At 39.7% G+C, this 21317-nt stretch overlaps 1 protein-coding gene across 2 annotated transcripts in view; it reads right to left on the bottom strand.

The window, feature by feature from the left end:
• Nucleotides 1-21317, bottom strand: part of LOC134004233 (pleckstrin homology domain-containing family A member 5-like) — a 238712-nt gene that overhangs the window by 63629 nt on the left and 153766 nt on the right. For both annotated transcript variants that reach the window (XM_062443434.1, XM_062443435.1), the window contains exons 4-5: nt 14275-14358; nt 6991-7044 (exon numbers count right to left, since the gene is read on the bottom strand). In XM_062443434.1, coding sequence (XP_062299418.1) covers nt 6991-7044; nt 14275-14358 — 138 coding nt within the window. The remainder of the gene's footprint in view (nt 1-6990; nt 7045-14274; nt 14359-21317) is intronic.

The raw sequence follows: 21317 nt of genomic DNA, 5'->3' as shown, positions 1-21317 counted from the left end.
GTAAATGTTTGCATATTCCCTGACCATATTAAAAGCCATATCAAATTTACTTTTATAACACTTTTTCATATCTTCTACTATTAATTTGTCACTTATGTTACTTGTACTTTGTCCTCGCACTATGTTTACGGTTATTGTTACGCAATCATCAGACCAAAGCAAATTCCTTGCATATAAAAACCTCCTCAGTAATAAACCTGTTTCTGTTTCTGATTCTGATCCTACATACTGCAGTTCTAATCCCAATTTGTATTCTGCACGGTCCAAAAAATTATTATTAATGTTCAAGTTTGTTTCATTACTTCTTTGAGTGTAATGTAGGGCTTGTGAGGATGAAAGTCTGGGACTGCTGCCAGTCCCTAAGATAATGCTGAACAGTCCCTGAGCTGGTGACCAGGTACACAACAACACATTTATAGAGACATGACTTTAAGGTTTTAATTACAGTTATCCCTGAAGACGAAAGACATGGTCGTACATAATAAACGTTTTTGCTGCTGTTTTAGAAATCAACTTTACAATGCACATTCATGGCTAATCAAGAGCTTTGCTTTTGTAAGGGAGGCAAAGAGAGGATAAATGGGCAAGTTGGACCTTTAACTTTCAACTGGGACCCATTTGGACCTAGCTCTGTTGAACCCACTGTATACTACCTGCCCAGCACCACACAGCCAGACACAGTTATTAACTTACTGTAGAGGAACACAGTTAAAAAAAGCCAGATATTTTCTCAGGAATCATACTCAATCTTTTGGCTGGTGGTTAAATTGTTGACCATTTTAGTTCATCTGTTCGTCTGACACTCGGTCCAGATTTCGGAACAACTCAACATATATTTATATAAATGTATATGCTTTTTTCCTCCTTTTTTTCCCATGGTCCCTTTATAAATCCTTTGGCTTTCAAACCCATGAGTTCTTTTCCACTCATACATAAAACATATCCAAATATGATGTGCTGATTTCTGTGAAAATTACTGAGTGCATTCCTATTCCGCAGAGGACAGACCCTTTACATTTTAAAGACTTCACTGCCTTCTGTGTAATGCCCCCATTAAAATACTTTACATGTAATCTACACTACTGATCATGCTAATACTGTTCATCACTTTTGGGATTTTGGACTTTTAGCTTTGACACAAATTTGATGCCGACTCCTAATCTAAATCTTACAAATAGTAGATGGTTGCTACCACAAAGAATGATGGGTGAAAAAAGGTTTTAAATGGGCTTGGTTATGCTGTAGTATTTTGGGCTCTGGTAGTTTTGTTATTTGGATCTGATCAGAAATCTGAAGTGTATGATTTTGTTTGATGTTAAGTTTTTGGCCAAGACTGCCTCTGACACCTTTGAATATATCTAGACCTCACCTACAGTGACACATACACTGGCTGTTGGTGCTGATAAAAACACTGGTTTGTCTCCCAGGTATATCATGTCTGATTGTCCCACACTGTGGATCAGATAAGCAGTAAGACAGCAGCAGTATCTACTCCTGGGTGAGAAATGGACATCCTTATCTCTCCTCAAGCTCTTTCCACGATGTAATAATAATAAAAAAAGATACCTTTCTTACCTTCTTTATTAACCCTTTGTAATACCATCATCTTGCTATCATTTTACTCTTTATCCTGCACAGTTTCAATCTTTTGAAAATAAAACTACAGTTTAACATTGCTAATCTTTATAATTTGCCATACAGTAACCTTAATACCTGCCTCAACAAACCTTCTCTGGACCATTTACAAACCATCCAAAATGCTGTTGCTCTGCTCAATCCAACATGTGGTTACACATTACACCTTTTTGCATTGGCTTCTTGTTAATTTCAGAATTCATTTTAAAGTCTTGGTACTTACTTATAGAGCTGTATATGGCCAGGCTCCATATTAAACCATAGGCCACACCAACCCTGCTCCTGGAGAGCTACTGCCCTGTATGTTTTAGGTATCTCCCCACTGTAACACACCTGATTTAAGTATTAGCTCGTTACCAAGCCCTTTGACAAGCTTCAGCTACTCAGGTGTGTTAGAGTGGGGAGATACCTGAAACATGCAGGGCAGTAGCTCTCAGGGAGCAGGGTTGGAGACCACTTTTCTACACCCTCACACCATGAGCTGAGCTCTTCTGGTCCTCTGATCAGGTTTTTCTCAGTGTCCCTCAGACATGTTTTAAGACTCAGGGACATTGTGCATTCCGACCAGCAGCATCTAAGCTTTACAATAGTTTCCCAGTATGTCTGAGGTGTCTGGACTCTGTGGACTCTTTTAAAAAGCAGTTAAAAACCCATCTGTTCCAACAAGCCGTTAGAAAGCATGTGGTATTTTATGTTTTCACTTGGGTTTTATGCCTGTTTTTTCCCTGTGTGTTATATCTGTATTCATTTTGACTAGGAAGCACTTTGTGACTGGTGTCTGTGAAAGGTGCTATATAAATAAACTTTACTCATTTAATAAAGGACTTTACTTACATAAACATCGGCACGCCAAGAATTTAAATGCTTTTTTAGCACATTAGCAGCTCTTCTATATTCTCCCCTGACAACTCTGATAATCTGCTTTTCTATATTCCAGCCTACTCAGCAACATTTCGTCCCCTGAAACCAGAAGAAAAAAAAGCCCAACTCTGCAAATGAAATGTTGACTGAACCCATGTATCAAATACAAACCTCACTCTTAATGTCAATACATTAAACATATCCGAACCTGTTTTTAAAACTGATGACTGACCACTTGATAATCAGTAACATTTATTCAGAGGGTTCAAAAGAATCAATCACCAATCAAAGTTCTGTGCAGTGCAGGATTTTAAGAGCCCCTGATGTCATGAATTATAAGATGATATATATTTATATATATATATATATATAGAACTGGATACTCACAGCACTTATCCATCCCTCAGTTTGGTAAAAGCACTTAAGGCAAGCTTGTCACATTTGATACTTAGCTCTTAATGGGGGATAAATTACTAATATTAGTTAAGGGAGCAGCAGCGGTGAATTAAAGTTATGGTTAATTATGGCTTTTAAAGTACTTTAGAGGCTTGTAGCACAACTTGAATTCCTTAGAAGCTACAGCATATCTGTTGTTCCAATTATAGCTTTGATTCTCTTTAGATTTGAGAGTCGACATCAGCAAGTAACAGTTCTCCTGTGCACATTTACATATGCTGTATATACCTCATGGAGCAGTTCTATATGCAGCATGGTTGTGAAGATTCTTCCAGGTCATAAAATGGAAGTGCTAAAGGCACTAAGGGTTTAAGGCGTAGCTGCTGTAGGCTAAGCAGTTTCCAAAGAGCACACAGATATCAGCAGTGACTAGCTAGATAATAAGTAGAACATCTAGCAATTAAAGAGACTTTTTGTTTTTTTGTCAGGAGTTGGTGTAGACCAAAACAGAGCTAAAAAGGACAATGGATAGTCGATTTATGACAGAAAAAGGACCTGGAATTAATGAGTCTGCTGGATATACTATATTAATGGGAAATAGCTTTTTAATGAGCCTGTGGTTAAGGAGGAAGATTGTTGGTTTGATTCTCGGCTCCTCCAGTCCACATGTCGAAGTGTCCTTGGGCAAGATACTGAACACCAAATTACTCCCAATGGCTGCGCCAATGGTGTGTGAATGTGTGTATGAATGAGTGAATGTTACTTGTAGTGTAAAAGCACTTTGAGTGGCTGAAGGACTAGAAAAGTGCTATATAAGCACAGTCCATTTACCATATAACAAGTTTGCTATTAGATATTGTGGAGTTCTTTTCCACACATGGCCAAAAAAATGTGAGCCAGACCAGATCTCTCTATCCAAATCATTATTTAGAAAATCTTGGAAAATGACATGAAAGAAAAGTTCTCATATACCAAGAGCAGATTCTGAATGGCAAACATGAAACCTGCATTAAAGAATAACCTATTTAAAATGGCCAGTGAGTTGGAAGTCTTGGCAAAAAGCCAAAAGCCGAACAAGCAAGCTGATATTTACTGCAGGGTATTATATGATGTATTGTGAGCTGTTTGTGTTATCTGTCCACCCTGCTATGTGTTTATATCTCTGAGACACCCACAGTGTGGGCACAAAAACACCCGTCAGTCTTCTCACAGCGGCGGCCTGACAACCTCACTGACTTCACCCGATGAGCTCAAGGATTCAGAGTCAGAATACATTCATTATGAAATACTTTTCCGCTGAGTTGGCAACATTCATGTATACCAGTTTCAATTGTCTGTGAAAGCAATGTTTGCAAGAGACGGCATTTAGCCTTTAGGAAACAGAGAGCCATTGTGCCTGAGGCGGATGTTCTGAAATTGCTCCCATTTCGTGGCTCTGTCAGTGACACTGAATTGCTGGCCAATTGACTGTGAGAGAGAGGGAGAGAGAGAGAGAGAAAGGGGGGAGGCCTTCACTCGCCTCCAGTAACAAGAGCCCTACTTCTAAGGCAATGTCACTAATACGCACACACATACACAATACAAATCGCCCACAGAACACGTAGCCAATCTGTTTCTCCATCTCTCTGCCTTCAATCCTTCCCTCTGTCTCATCTCTTCTGTCTTTTCATCTTTCAGTCGCACGGTTATCTGAGCTTTTACTAACCTTTCTTCCATAACCCTTTTCCTTCGGCTGCTGTGTTTATTCTTACTTCAGTGATGCTGATGAAACATGTTTGCGTGAGCGCTGCCAGCACAGGCTGTTACTCTGCCATCTAACCAGCATCAGAGAGCTGAATGAAATAAAAGACTTTTTTTCCCCCCTGATCTGTTTGTTTGCAGTACAGCATCCCCCCCCCCCCCCCCCCCCCCCTGATTCTGTGAGCACCAGTGTTTATCTGCTCTGAATGTGACCGAAGTGATGGATGACTCAGCTCTATTTCAAACATCCATTTTTTTTTTGCATGCAGTACTATGTTAGTTGTAGTTTCAGTAAAAGGGAATTTCTGCTTGTGTGAACATGTAATTGGTGAGTGCATCATTCCAATTACAATAAACTTGAAATGACTTTACACACAATGTTAATAATAATAATAATAATAATAATAATGATAAAATGACTACATCTCTGAGTAATGAGATTCTCCTTTAAAGTTTGTAGATTGGATCAGATGAGTTGCAGTCCTCAAAGCTTTATCTAGGAAAAAAAATCCTAGGCTTTTACTTTGAAAGCCTGTCATTCAGCAAGTAAAAGTGTGTGTATTAGCAGTGGCAGTCAGACAACTGGTTTCATTTCATCATTTCAGAGGTAATTCAAACCCTAACCCTGCTGGAGGAAAAAAAGGGATTTAATTTGATTCTGATGGCAACACAAAAAGCATTAGTTCCTGTTACATTACACACGTAGGCATTATTCAGAGAGGAAACTTTCACTTTCTCTGCAGTGTGCTGCAGACACAACTCACGGCACATTAATCATCCACAATATCATTTGTGCGTTAGTATTGCATAGAAGCTCGCCAGGCAATCCACGCAGAGTCTGAAATAAAGTTAGTGTTAAGCGAGAGGCGGAACAAAAGAGGAAGAAAAAGAACTAAAGAGAAGGACTAAAGTGTCGACTAAAACGATGGATGGGGATAAAAACGGAGAAAAAGAGGCGCCCTGACATTTTGGATCAGGGTGTTAGCTCTGGGAAAAGCAGACTTTCTACACTGATTACTGACTTACCTGAAATTCACTTTTCATTGTTAGCACAGTGGGTTTGAATTTATATTTTAGAGAAATTAACCAAACAGCCTTGCCTGTTTGCCGTCTTATAAAGACACATGAGAAGATCATTGTCACTTATCTGTCATTCCAAAATGTTCTTTACATGCTTTAAATATGTATCGTCTCATAGCTATGTATGAGCATATGTGTAGCTATTTGTTTGCATGCTTTATTTGCATTTATTTCAGCTGTGGGGGATTAAATAATCATAATTAGCAGCAGCTGCTGAGTTCCCATAAAATAATACTGATACAATAAAAGAGAAAACACCATAAACGTACTGTTGAATGTGTATGGGGTACATAACAATTAAATGAAGTATGACAAAATTGAGAAATACAATGACTCACTACAGCAATATTTGAACATATTGTGGATATGTTATCAGGAAATAAGTATTTTAAATGGTATTCAGGTCAGTTGCTTAACCCTACCAGACATATTCCCAGGGTTTACAGGGAATACTGCAGGATTACAACACAGGGCTTGAAATGATAAATGAAGAATAAAAAGAGGTCTGTAATTTGTTGTTTTAATGTAATGGTGCTTACTGATAAGATTTTCCAATAAAAACATCATGCTGATAAAGTCTATTAAGTGGAATCTCTTTCCCTGATATCCCTCTTCTTCTTCCTCATGGATGATGCAATCCAAAGAGTAGAAAGGGATTACACTTTTGAAACATTTGGAGGTATCTTGTCATAAGCACTTGTTGGTATCTAAGTGGACAATCAAACTGAAAAAGCTTTGGGTTAAATATAACCGAGGGGCTGCATTGGTGTAACAGATCCATTAAATGCTAAAACATTGCTCAACAGTGTTTCATTAAATTATGAGAAAGCTAACTTAGTTGTAAGAAATGTCATAAACTACCAGAAATGTGTTCTTGTTGGTATTTTATGGGCCATCAAAGCGCCAGGCTAGAAGTAGCAGTGCAGCAAAAAACTTGGTCTGATGTTTTGCTGATGACACTGTGCTTTTTTGTTGGATTCCTCTGCATCCAGATGACTTAAACTCCTTCTAAACCTACAATATCTTGTTTTTTTTAATAATCTTGTAATTAAACATGTTAATAGAGATCTTCTCATTTGACTGGATAAGATGGCAACTCTCCCAGATGAGGAACTGTTCTTGCATGTTAAATTTTAAATCAAAGCCACTGCTTACAAGATGTTCTGCATGCAGCAAATTGTTTATAGCCACTGACAATAGCAAATTAGTGTTGAAAGCATCAAGGCTGATAGAAGCTGAAGCCAAAGCAGCCTTTCCAGTGATATAGGGGATCATTACCTTGGGAGAGCCTCTAGGGGCTTGTCAGGGTGGACAAGTTGTCCACAATTCACACTAGAAACAGAACAAAGGAGGGAGAGAGATGACAAAATAATAACTTAAATTGTGACTTTAAAATTAAATTCAGTCATGCTACAGAATGTATAAGCAAAGTGAAAAACATAAACAGTAAATTAACATAAAAAGAGTGACTTTGTTTAAGGTGCAAATAAAAAAGTGGTTCACGTCATGCGAGTGCATTTGAAAACAGGAAGCTTTCGTGGTCAAACCCAAAAACTCTTTGTTCTAATAAACAGCCATCCATCAGTGCTTCGCTTCCCTCCAGACAATGTGATTATTAATTTAAAGTCACACTATTTTTCCATCAGCATTCCCAGACATAGCTTTGATCACTCCATCAGCATGCCATCGTTCAGTGCCTCCCATTAGCACCACATCAAACTCTCTGCTTTTCATTCTTCTTTGTCTCTCCTTATTTCTTATTTTTGGGTCTTGCATGTCTTTCTTTTATCATTCTCTATTGTTTTCCTATCTTTTTTATCTCTCTGTTGTTTGCACAATCGGACGACTGAAGACGTGTGTGCAAGAACATGTTAATAATTAACCGAGGAGACAGACGGAGGAAGCAGGAAAAAAGAAGGGAAAAGACAAAGTGTCAGAAAGGGTCACAACTGAAAATTGAAAAACTCCCCGACTTCTAAACTTCTTAGAATGGAGAGAGCAGAAAACATGAAGGAGATGAAGAGAACAAGATATATTAGTGAGCTGAATATAACCCCAAACAAGAAAAAAAGGAGGAAAGTAGAGTCATTAATAAAAGCAAGAGCTGCAGAAGCTTACAGTACATAACTAAAGAGATGAGAGGAGGGGAAACTTCACCCACAGGACAAAAAGCAGCTTTCTGGATGTGGGTTTTAGCAATGCCTTAATTTAAACTTCTCCTCAGGAGTGGGCATTAGAATAGGTGGAAAGCTGCATTGGTGCACTGACCTCTATAAAAAGCCTCAGACAGTGCAGGAGCACAAATGAAATGATGTGTGATAGGCAGTGGTGGAAGGAAGGGATGGTTAACAAGAGAAAGAGACTATGAGGATCATCAGTACTAGTAAAGAAGACAGGTGTATTTTGTTAAAGAAGGTAGAAATGAACCGTATCTATCTCAAAGCAGGCATGGAGCTATGTCAGAGCCTCAGGTCCTACATATCTTAAGATAATGCTAAGCTAATTTATTGTGTTACTGCTATATGAAGCCACTACTTCAATCACCCTTCCAACCCTCGCTCTACTAATACCAAAGGGTTGGAAGATCATGTTAACAGAAAAAGTTAAATATTTTGGTAAATACGCTCATTCACTTCATACTGGTCTCATGTCTGTATGCTGATTAATGTGTGTGTGGTTGTGTGTGTGTGTGTCAAACAGACAGACAGACAGGCAACAGGCCATACGTGTCCATTATTCATAAGCCTGGTTGCTTGGTGGAAAAAACTGTCCCAGTGCCGGCTGGTTTGGGCCTTGAGGCTGCGATACCACCTGCCAAACGGCAGCAGCTGAAACAGTCCATGGTTAGGATGGTTGGGTTGGTTAGGATGGTTGGGGTCTTTGATAATCCTGCGGGCTTTACTGGCACACTGTCTGTTGTGAATGTCCTGGATGGAAAGGAAGCTCACATCCACTGTGCTCCAGGCTGTCTGTTTGAGCCTGGGCAGTGCTTTGTGGTTGAGGGTAATGCAGTTCCCATACCAAGCAGGACTTGGTTGTGCCTCTGTGGAGGTCCCGTAAGATCTTTGGGAACCTTTTTAGCCGCCTGATGTGAGAGGTGTTGCTATTCCTTTTTCACTAAATGACTGTTGTGCTCGTCCCAGGTGAGCCTGAAGCTGCTGAAACCTGTTGTTGGCGGTGGGGTCCACCCTCTCTCCTCTCCTCCTGTAGTTCTACTCCTGTAGTTTTAAAAAATGGCTGGAATGGTGAAAAATGTTGAAACTCTTTTGGATTTCTCCATGTGTATCTCACTGACAGTTGAGTGTCTCCAAGTGTCTCCACAGATTTTATTGGCTGATTAGCATCACGTGAGAAGATTGGCTATGCACAGTGGTCTGTGAGTTTCCTAGGGCCGCTCCACTTTTACCGTAATAGCTGGATGAGGTGTACCCGTTAAAATAGAAACACTCAGACAAAATTTAACAATCCTCAATATGTCATCATTTACAGGTCCGGGTCCGGATAGGACGGTGTCTGGGTTTCAATTCCTTATGTCCAGCAATGCTCTGTCATGTTTGAAGTAACTGGCTACTTTAAAGGTAAAAAATAATGCACAAAAAAACCCAGTAAAAACTTTATATAACAAATTACTATATTACTACATATATTACTATAAACTATATGAACAGAAGCTCTACATGTTCCAACCTTTTCATGCCAGTAAAGGCTTCAGAAGATATTATACAACTGTTTTCACAGGCTGAGTAATACTCCTCATGACCGCTACACTGATGAATGTGAAAGAAAGTTACACAATACAATAGTCCATTTGTTGGTGATGTTCACAGCTGAACATTAACAGTCTATACAGTATTCAGAACACCAACTGTGTGAAGGTAGTTCTGGTCCGTTGAGTCTTAGCGAAGCTCTGAAGCTTTCTTCTGCTTGAAGGAGGCTAGAGGGGATTATTGAAAACCACTGAATACAGGCCACATTTGGCTGTATTCCAGAGGGCAGAACACCTTATTTGAAGTAATACCTGCCATTGATTTTTCTCTGCCAGTGGTCCAAATCAGATGAATAGGTGCTACTGTAAGTACAGCACCAGACATGTTCCATTACTGTGCCTTCAGATTGAACCTACAGCTGATTTGTGGGTCTGTTCTGATTACATCCAATTGTGTCAAGCTTCAAATTACAGATTACACTTGCAATTTGCTGTTTTGGGATTTGGATACGATTAAAAACAAACGATGTTTGTTCTTCTACAAAAAATCTACAGTGCAAAGCCAAAGTATTATTATTAGTATATTCAATCAAACTGTCAGTGGTCCTGATGTATTGTGGGTAATGTAGTTGCAAGGTTCTGACAAAGAATAAGAATAAAAAAAGACTATCTCTAGTTCAGCTGCATCAATTTTTTTTTCTTTTTTAAAACTCCATTGTGAGTCTGACAATGTTACCATGGTTTTTTGACAATAGGAGTGTAAAGCTCAATCACTGGATGTGTTTAATGAGTATATGATTTATGATATGATTAGCAACTGGTAAGCAGAATTTAGTTAAATTAATACTCAAACCCAAAGTCCCTCAAATATTCGTGTACATCAGACATGTCCAAACTATTCCATAAAGGGCCGCGTGGCTGCAGGTTTTTGTTCCAACCAATCAAGAGCACACCATTCGGCCAATCAGCTGTCTGAAGTCTGAGATCAGTTGATTAAATGAGTCAAGCCTGGTGTGCTCCTGATTGGTTGGAATGAAAACCCGCAGCTACATGAACCTTTATGGAATAGTTTGGACAGTCCTGATGTTACATAATGTAACCTTTAGTTTGTCCCATACACAACCTCTGGTACAGACTTTTCCAGTATATAAGAATATTGAAATCAGCCCTACATCTATAAAAGCTCTAGCAAAAATCTGAGTTTGTAGATGGATTCTATCATTACTTTAGCTTTAAGGGTAAACAGGGTAGTAAACATTGCAGCCACAGAAACCAAACGTTGTGTCTTTGCAGGTCTCTGTCTGTCCATCATGACTGCAACTTACTTAACCTGAACTTTAAAGCAAAGACATTACGCTTCCACTCACATTTTCATACCAATCAGGGCAGAACAAGGTGAAACTCTCATTAGCAGCACCGCCTCAGTTAAACACCTTTCATTCCTCGTGACTTTCTCACCTCCACTCTGCTCAACAAGTATAAAAATACAAACTATGCTTTTCCTCATTTGCATAACTCACACATACACACACAAACACACACACATACAGGCATGCACACACCTCAGCACTCTTTAATAGGAGCGGTGTGACAGAGGAGATAATTGGGATGGGAGATGAATGGGGGGGGTGTGTGTGAAAGCGATGGAGAGAGTGTGTGAAAAAGAAAGAGAGAGTGAGAGAGAGGTGCTGCCACAGAAAGTGCAGCTCCATTGAACCTGTTAGCAGTAAAACAGTGTGTGGAGGTAAGTGTGTGTGTGTGTGGGGTGAAGGAGGTCGGTATCTCCGCTGCACAGTCTGGAGACGAGGACGGATTGAAATGCCGTCCTGATGACTCTTTTGGAGGTGGAGCGTGTAATTGCTGCAGTTTGTTTGTCTTTTCTAAGAAGCGCCGCTCCTGAATCTCATTTTCAGCCCCCCCGTCATCCTCACTTTTTTTTTTTTTTTTGTGCCGTTTTTTTACGTCGTCTCTCGAGGGGCAGAAAGCAGTCTCTTTGTAAAATAAAAAATAAAAATTGTTTGTGTCGTCCACAGAATGGATCCCATTCCTGGAGCCGACGGGTGGGGAGCATCCAGCAGTCGCTCAATCCGACAGCAGAGAGCGAGGGAGGCGAAACATTCAACGAGATTTTATTTTTCAGTTTGCGAGACTGTAGCTGTTCAAAAAAAAAAAAAGAAAAAAGAAAAAAAACACAGAGAGCCGCAGAAATACAGATAGAGGAGGTAAAGTGAAAGAAAGATGGACGAACAGATAGAAAGAAACAGTGTAATCAGTGATGGCATTCACTGACTGACTGACCCTCAGTGAGGCAGACACACAATCAGACTGGGACTCTTTAAAGGAAGAATAAAAAAAATAAAAAAAAGCCCATGAAGGATTTACAGTCTGACAGTGGACTGCAGCCGAGCTAAATTCTCCACAGTCAAACAACTTGACAGCGGTGTCAAACAGTCCAGCATGACTGCAGCAGCAGGGCCCAGAAGGGAAACATGGAAGTATTTCTCCTGTAGAGATATGACAGCTGACAGACACTCAAGGTCTTTTTTTTTGTAGTTTTGGCCATCGTTTATATCTGTAACACTCGTATAATTCTCACCAAACTAAAAGTTGGTGTCTGGGAACATCGCTGCAACAAAGTAAGGTAACACAGGCAGTTAGATCAGTGTTAATGTCCACAGGGCCGGTTCAGGAGGTAGAGTGGCTCGTCCACCAATCGGAAGATTGGAGGTTAGATTCCCGGATCCTCCAGTAAACATGTCCGTGTGTCCTTAGTCCATGGGCCTGAGACCAAAATGTCACTTGTTGGTATCACTCAAAGTGCTTTTGAAAGGATCCGTGTCTGTAGATGATATTTTGGTATAATAACCCTTCCTGAGTCACAGCTATATTACAGTAATCAGCTGATGAAGTTAACCTCTCCCTTAGAAAAAAATGCATTTTAGACGATGGTGCATATCTTGCTTTCAGCTAATGTTCAGGATATTTGGATATCATTTTAAAGGGGACACTCTAAGCTTTCATTCAAGCCCTTTTGTGAATACAGTGGTAACTTCACCCCAAAAATTGCTCCTGATGGCTGTGCCAACAGCATGTCCCGGGTCTATGCGTAATTGGGTGTAAAATCCACTGGTGAATGTGTATAAAGGCTTTTATGTATTGACAGTTGACTTAAAATGAACTTTGAATGATGTAATGCATTTATTACTGACTGTCTCAACATATACAACAAATTAGAGATCTCTGTGATCACATGCACTGTGTTTTATAGAAGAAGAAATCTGGATATAATCATTCTCATTTGCATATTTTTCTCTTTGTGTAGTCAGACACTGAAGTGAATCACTGCAGCTTATAACTACTAGGAGCCAAACCAGCAGTCATTACCAAGCTGCTGAGCTGCAGATTGAATCATTATTTATTGATCCTGACATTGTCACAGAGAAAGTTAGAGGCAGCAAAAATGTTTATCATATTCAAGTAAAGCCACAAAGCAGCTGTAAACCAGACCTGTGAACGAGCTGCAAACATGTATTCACGTTGTAAAAGCTCCACTGTATCGTAAACGTGGCTGCCGAAAAAACAGACGCTTCACTTCTGGAAAATGTTGTGGACACAGACACAAGCCGGTGAATGATGTGTATATTTGCCATCAAACACTCCCAGAAGTTTATCCAGATTATATAACCCATTTTATTTGAAAGTCAAACTGAGAAAGTGAGAGCATCTGAAATGTCAGGAGGTTAAAGGTGAAGCAGAGGAGGATGGATGTAAACTCTGATGCTTTATAATGAATAGTTTAGGTCATGATTTGACTGTTTGCCTATGTTTCCTCTTAAGAAGAAGTTAGACTCAACTGGAGGTTTGTATTCGACACACATACTCATGCTAGGACCTGAACCTGGCTCTCTTAAACCTTAATGGAATGGAACTTTAATTAATAATAATATTGAATAATGAATGTTACATTTTGTGTACATATTTCCTGTATTTTCTGTTAGTATGATGGTGGTGGCCTAAGCCTTTTACACAGTACTGTATATGGCATTACTGTTGCATTCTAATATCTAATATATTTATATATCTTTAATATCAACTCAGCTGTCCAAGTCGAGTCTCATTAGCTTTAATTAAATCCTGATTGATTCTGTTTTTTCTTGGTTGGACAATTTCTGCTTTATCATTGCATTTGTTGCATTGCATTGATATCCATGTGTCCAAAATCAAATCTACACAGCTTTAAAAAAAGACACTGAAATTTAAGTTGAATTCTGAATCAGACTACTTAAAGATGTGTGGTTTGGGAGCTGGTCTAGGTAAACCAGAATCCCATATCGCTTCAGGTCCACATATCTACTCCTGATGCTACAGTAACAGATCTATCTCTGTGTGGAATTGAGAAAAGATTGTACTGCTTCTGTTGTTTTAAACACAGGTAATATACAAAATACATTGCATTACAGTTGTTTTGCTCTCCAGTACAGGCCATTCTGCTGGAGAGCTGCACACTGATGTTCTGTTAGAGGCCTTGCAGCTGCATGGAGACACACTGTCTACTTATCATATGTAGAACGTATTATCATGGAACAGTCAGAGCTTTAACTCAGCCTACACGTGATGCAGGCCTTCATTCCTGCACACCACCGCTGTTTAAACCTCATTAAATGCTCTTATGAAAAATGATGCTGTTCTGTCTTCTGTCCCTCCAGATTGAGTCTGGTAAGAGTCCATTCACACACTGTCACAGCTGTTCAGTACAGCTGCGACACGTGATGAATGGAGCGGCCTATAGACGGCCTGACCTTTCAAATAAGAACACAATGCGGCGTGTGGGCGTGTCACAGTGCAGAGAGACTTACTGTTCATTTACGACAAAGATGCAGTTGTCTTGGGAGGGGACGCCTGACACCGGGTGCTTACAGGTCACCTTTCGCTCATTGTGACTGGAGGGGAAAAAAACAGAGGGAGAGACAGAAAGGAGAGGAGAGGGGAAAAAAAAGGAAGGAATTAGTTTTTAAATCACTGAAAAAACACTTAAAACACAAAGTTAAAGATAAGATGACACAATTCATGTCAAAAAGAAAGTAAAAGACTGTGCCTTGTAGAAACACATTAAACACTCCAAACACTCATACACACACCTGATCCTAAACTTCAGCATTATGTCCTGTTTGGTCAGAAAAGGCTAAAAATTGGCTGAGAATTCCAGTTGTTACAGATGTTACATGCAGTCCTTCCAGAAGAGAAAAAAATAAAGGAGCATGATACACAAAAATTAAAATCCTTTTTCCATAAAACTGCTTCCAGTCCAGTTTACAGCAGACAGGAGAGAGTGAGAGTGACCACAGCAGCACAACAGAGAAATCTCTCTCTCTCTCTCTCTCTCTCTCTCTCTCTCTCTCCTTCTCCCACTCTCTCTCACTGTGTGGCACTTCCTGTGTCCCCTTTTTATTTTTTCCTTCTGTCTTTTGTCTTTCTTCCGTCGTCATGTTCGCCTTCTTTCAACATCTCTCTATAGCTCTTTCAGCTCTTTTTGTCTCTCTCGTTCTCTTTCCTGACACAGAGGCTGGACTGTGTTGTAGACTGGCAGTGTTTCATTACAATCAATTAACTTAATACATTCAAAACATTAGAAATCCATTCCATTTGAATTTAAATGAGACATAAATAAAAATGAATACATTCAAAGTGTAATGTAATAGATTATTATATAAGTTACTATATGAAATTAAACGTTCATTTAATGAAAACTCTTAACTCTAGATCAACTTATGAGCTTTCTTTTGTGTGTGAAACTTTTAAACACATGACAGGATTTTGTTTTGGCATGATGACCACCTGTTATTATCATGATGATGACTGACCTATCACCACGTGAGCTGCTGCTGAAGACCATGAGATGTGATTGAGAGCTCCACGAAAAGCTAATAAATTGACTTTGAGTTATATTTTAGATTTTTATAATGATCAAAACACTGAAAGAGTGTAATTATTCCAGCTGTACAATCCAGACTCCATATGCTATACCTCTATCACTTTAATCACTTCTTTGGTTCTTTTTTCTCCTCTTTTTCTCTGTTGGTTATATTTCCTGTATCTCTCCCTTGTCTCATTTGATTCTACTTTTTTGCAGCATCTATCTTTTCCTCTTTCTTTCTACACCTCTTCTTCTCTCTTTATTCCCTGCTCTCCTCCTCTGCCGTTTCGATCTGCGTCATCACAAAAAAAACAAAACTGCTGAGTCGTCTCTTCTCACCAAACAGTGAAGTGAGTTTTGTTATTGACCCTGATAACACCATGCCAATGATAATGAAGGTAGGAGTATTGTTCATGACACACACACACACACACACACACACACACACACACACACACACACACACACACACACACACACACATACACACACACACACACACACACACACACACACACACACACACACACACACGTTTACATGTTAAACACTCTACTGATGTGTTTATTCCCACAATTAAAAATGATGGCTGTCACAGGCAAATGACTTCATTTCACTGTGTGGATGGTTTAACACATGTCACATTTACATGTTTCTGCAGCAGCAGCTTGTTCTGATGAACCAATAGAAGGAGCACACTCGCCTGGAGAGACTTTTTTGTCCACAAACACAATTCTTACACGAGGAACGGCTGTTAAACAATAAATATCATTTTCCGTGTCACGAACCACCTGAAACGACTTTTTGTATTATCAGAATTTGATCCAATGAAAATTCAAAAATGTGGAAGAGCTGTATCAGTAAACTGTGCGTGTGTGTGTGTGTGTGTGTGTGTGTGTGTATGTGTGGTGATCAGGAAGCCAGTTATCTCATCCAGAAAAGGGCTCTAATGCTCATAATACTCAAAAATAAACTCAAGAATACACAATGAATAATGTTCTAAAAATAATCACAGTTCTCTTAATTTAAAAGAAAACTAAAATAAATAAATCAAAGGAAATGAACATTTTAAAAGGCTTAATATGTGACAGGTGGATCAGAGGAAAGCCCAGCTTGACATAACTCCTTTAAAAATACATCTATTAAGTTTCACACCAAGTGAGGAAAGGCTAGGTGGTTTAATTCACTCACATTACAACATTTGTTTGTGGTGCTCACAGTGAATCTATATCATAGTATCTGCTGAATGCTGTGTGTAGTATAAAATGAAATGTGTGGTTTGATCTTATAGATAATATAACAAAACCTCAGCAGAACACAACTGATACTATTTGCATTTGTCTGCAAGTAAGAAAACTTTGTGTTTTTTTTCAAATGTTTTAATTTGCATGAATAAGCCCTTTAAATACCCACGTCAATCACCACTCCATGCAAACTGCATTTTAAATGAAGCAGGATTTTATGCCTCCCTCCTTAAAATACCCCATCTTAATAAAAATAAAACTCACAGCAGTTCGATGCTTCCTGCTATGACGCATATTAAACTTTCTATCATAAATATTCATACCAGTCTTAATAAAAGGTGAGCAGACTGATTTTTTTACCCTCGGCTCCGACACCTTCAGTGAGCATCTTTAAATAAACTTTGTGCTCTCTGGGGGGGTCAGCATGTGTTGGCAGCAGATGGAGGCTGCATGCGCACATTGTTTTCACACTCACATCTGGGGACACCAGATGTGTGAGTCCTGGAGGGAAGGGTAGAGGGGGCTTCCTCCTGGCTCTAATATAGCCAGCCGTGCAGTACCACAAGTGGGATTACTCTGCTACTCGAGCACCCTGCAGCTGGAGGAGAGCCGGGCCAGAGGACTGCAAAGGCCAGCCACCGAGGGCAAGAACACACATACACACACACAAATACACACACATACAGAAAGATATGTATATATGTAAGACTGTACAAGAGTTAGAAATGATCACTCCAGATGATTTTTTCTGTCTAGTCATCTTGTTAAACTGTCACTATACTGAAAAAAAACCCCACATGTTACAAGAGAAGAAACACATCTGCCTCTGATAACAACACAGATGGAGCAGCAGTCATAAAAAAATGACAAGTTGTGAATAAACCACCACGGCAGCTTTCAACAGGCTTTCAGCTTCAACTTGAAGCAGCATCTCAAACCAGAAGCATCATCACACTCAGTTTCAGACATGCAACGAGATCAATCACAGCGACTGGACTCTGTACGATCTGTGCCTTATTCAATTTGAACTCCAGACACATCTCAGCTGCTCCCCTGCACGCTCCCCTTGACGCAGCTCCGGTGAGACAGAAGAGATTGTGTGACTCATCATGTGCACTCCAGGAGGAAGGATGACACCATTTGTTTTTTGCTTGAACAAATCACTGTTAAAATTAAAATTAAAATGTTTTCATGATGTGACAATGCTGTAGTTAAGATCTGGTTTAGGTTTAGGGAAAGTTCATGCTTAGTGTTACAATAATCACTTAGTTAAGGTCAGACAAACATTTGGTGTGGGTTAAATTTATTACATCCCTAAAGACCACTATCATCGTCATGGTAATAATAGTAACCACAGGTTTAGAGACGATCGAACAGGAAACAATCACTTTGCACAATCTGGGTTAACCCATCCAACCATCTCACCACCTCCGAATAAGGATATTTATCTACTTATATATACGTCATCTGAAGTATAACAATTCTCCAGGTCATAATTATTACGTCCACTAGATGGCATCGGTCATTCAAACGTAATTATAGGTCTTTTTTGGTGAGGTGACAGCACAAATTATTGTGAAATTTTGATTGGGAGGGCCAATATGAGCATTCATATATATATGGGGCGGCTTTGGTTCAGGAGGTAGAGCGGGTCGTCCACTACTCGGAATATCGGCGGTTCGATTCCTGGCTCCTCCAGTCCACATGTCGATGTGTCCTTGGGCAAATTGCTCCCAATGGCTTGGCCAACGGTATATGAATGTTTGAGTGAATGTAAGCTCCTCCTGATGAGCAGGTTGTGTGTGATTGCTACATGTAGTGTAAAAACCCTTTGAGTGGTCGAAAGACTAGAAAAGTGTTATATAAGTACAGTCCACAAACCATTTATCATATTCTCTACATGAAGGACACACTACTTCCTACATTGGGACTTAATGTTAGATTGGATGTATGTGAGCTGCAGAATCTGTAAAGTCACAAAACCAGATACTCTCCAAAACTTGCATGCACTTCGATATTCTGACCATGCATATCACAAACTGGAGAGGTGACAACAAGCAACCCTACCTTGAACATGATGCAAAGAATGCAATCACATCTCTTTTTAAAACTATTTTAAAAACATGTATGATAGGTTAATTCTCCTCTCTGTGCCTGTGACTGAGGTTCTGACATAGAACCGGAGTTGGTCCCTGGACGCTGCACAATGGCTACCCATTGCTCTTGGGAGTTAGGATGGGTTAAATGCAGAGACTGAATTTCACTGTAAAACTGTATGTGTGACAAATAAAGTACCTTTAGAAAGGTTGACAGGAAACAAGGGGAGAGAGAGAAAAGGGCATGACATGCAACAGAGGTCCTTTACCAGACTTGAACCAGGGACGTTGTGGGTACATGGCTTGTGTAACCACTTGGCTATGAGGTTGCTCCACGCTCACAACTCTTGAATGGTTTGTAGCAACAAGCTGTGTGCGTGTCTAAGTAATCAAGATATTCGTCTTAAACACATCCTGACCTCCGCCATTCCAGCATAATTCTACTGCTGAAAACAGGTCTTAGGTTCAGTCATTACTCCAGCAAGTGTTTCCCCTTGAGCAAGGAACTGAAGTCATTGTCTAGCTTTTAAAAGCACAAGCCATCAAGTTATTGTGAACGCAATAAAATGGAAGCAGAAAATGAAGCGATGGAGAGGCAGGAGGTGAGAAATAAACTGTAAAACTACCGAGGCCAAGACAGTGAAAACTAGCAGATAAATGGAATAAACAAAGAGAATGGAGTGCCAGCTCACAGCGGCTTCCTGGTGAGATGCCAAACACTTCCAATTCAGATGTAAGGACAGAAAAATAATGGGATGGGAGGAGGAGGAAGAAGATGTGGAAGATAGGAGGGGTGTTAAGAAAAGGGCTGTTTGCAGAAAGGCAGGAAGGTTTAAACCACTTTAAACTGTCACATTCACTTACACAGTCGGTGACATATTGACTGCTCTGCTGCCTCAAGCTCTGTCCATATAGGTAACCAATGTTTAATTGTGTTTTAGGATTAAATGTGAGGCAGTGTGAGGAATCTTTAGTTTCAGAGGGAACTGATGCCTCTTCTTTTGGTCATTCTCAAAGTCAGTTCTCACAAGCTTCTAAATTAGCATCATTTATTATATTCTATAGGTAAGATTTACAATGAAATGTAATGCCATTGTAGATAGGCCTAAATATAAAAATGCCAAAGCATCACACAACATTCCTACATTCATTGAACCGAATAGAGTTGCAGATTTGTGATGAAATGTCAGGTTCAGTCAACAGAAGAAGAGGATGCTGTTTTCCTCCTCCTGTTTCCAAACAATCCAACTCCGTGCATTCTTTTGTGAGTTGTGTTTTTCGGCTCCTGCTGCTTGGCTGAGTTGTCAACATGTCCCACTGTTACAAGCTGCTCATTCTGGTTATTTACTGAACTCAAACCCCTTTTTCTTTGTGAAGAATTGTCATTGTCTGCCAAAGACCCCCTACGGTGGACTAAAAGTGGAAGACGTCTCATTGATAGATAAACATTTTAAAATATCATATGCTAATTATCTAATTATTAAGTTTCAAAGACATTTATCAATTAGTCCATTTTTTCATAGACGTGTGGCAATTTTGTGATGAGTCCCTTAAAATTGTTGGGTTTTTTTAAACATTGGAACCAAGTATGAGCAGGATATTTTATAGTTTCCTATTGAGGGTTTTGGGCGGGCTGGAGCCAATCCCAGCTGACATTAGGCAAGATGCGGTGTACATCCTGGAAAGATTGTCAGTCCTTTGCAGGGCTGACATATAGTAGATGAACAACCAATCACACTCAAATTCACACAGTTTAGAGTGACTAATTAACCTAAGCTGCATGTTTTTGGTCTGTGGGAGGAAGCCGAAGTACCTGGAGAGAACCCACGTTCTCTGGGGAAAACATAAAAACTCCACACAGAAGGGCCCCAGCTGGCCGGCGGGTTCGAACCCAGAACCTTCTTGCTGTGAAGCGACAGTGCTAACCCCTACACAACCATCCTGCACAATAAAATCATCAGTGTTTAATATTTAATGTAATATTACGCTGACATTTGTGGTTTTAAGTGAAATGTCTCAACAATTAGATCACTTGAAATTGGTAGAGACAGCATTGAGCTCAAGGTGTCACAGTACCTACAGTAAGCAGCCCCACAGGTCTACTACTCTTCTTAAGGTCATGTTGAGGCAACTCGAAGCACTTAATTAAGAAACAATTAAGGAACAATTGAGCAAGAGACATAATGAGGTGGCCAAACCTTTCACTACACGAGAACATCGATATGATCCTGCAAAGATTACGTTTAATGCAGTGTGGTTATACAAAGATGATGGTAACTGTTACATACATTGCCCCCTGCTGGATATGATTTGTATAGCATGATATTCCATTTATATGTTATGTGTTTCTTCCCAGGTGACTCTGATTCAGACTGATTGTGACAGGACCTGTATAGAGGGGTAGAAACCTGGCTCATTCTCTCTTTTACTTCCTAGCATCATTTCTGTTAGGTTTAGTTTTTATGTGACGTTAGGTTAGAAGGAAGAGCCAAGATCCTACATCCTTTTATGGGACTTCTTTTTGTTCAGTTTGGCCCATCAGTTAGAATTTGTTGGTTATTCTGTTAAAAAAATTGGTTGAATGTGTTACAATCCTGACTCTCTTTATGATGTTTGGCTCTCTTTGTGATGATCTATTTCAGAGG

Source organism: Scomber scombrus, chromosome 22, assembly GCF_963691925.1.
Source record: "Scomber scombrus chromosome 22, fScoSco1.1, whole genome shotgun sequence".
NCBI lineage: Eukaryota > Metazoa > Chordata > Actinopteri > Scombriformes > Scombridae > Scomber > Scomber scombrus.
Note: the sequence above shows the minus strand (reverse complement) of the source record. Positions and strands in the feature narration are given on the sequence as shown.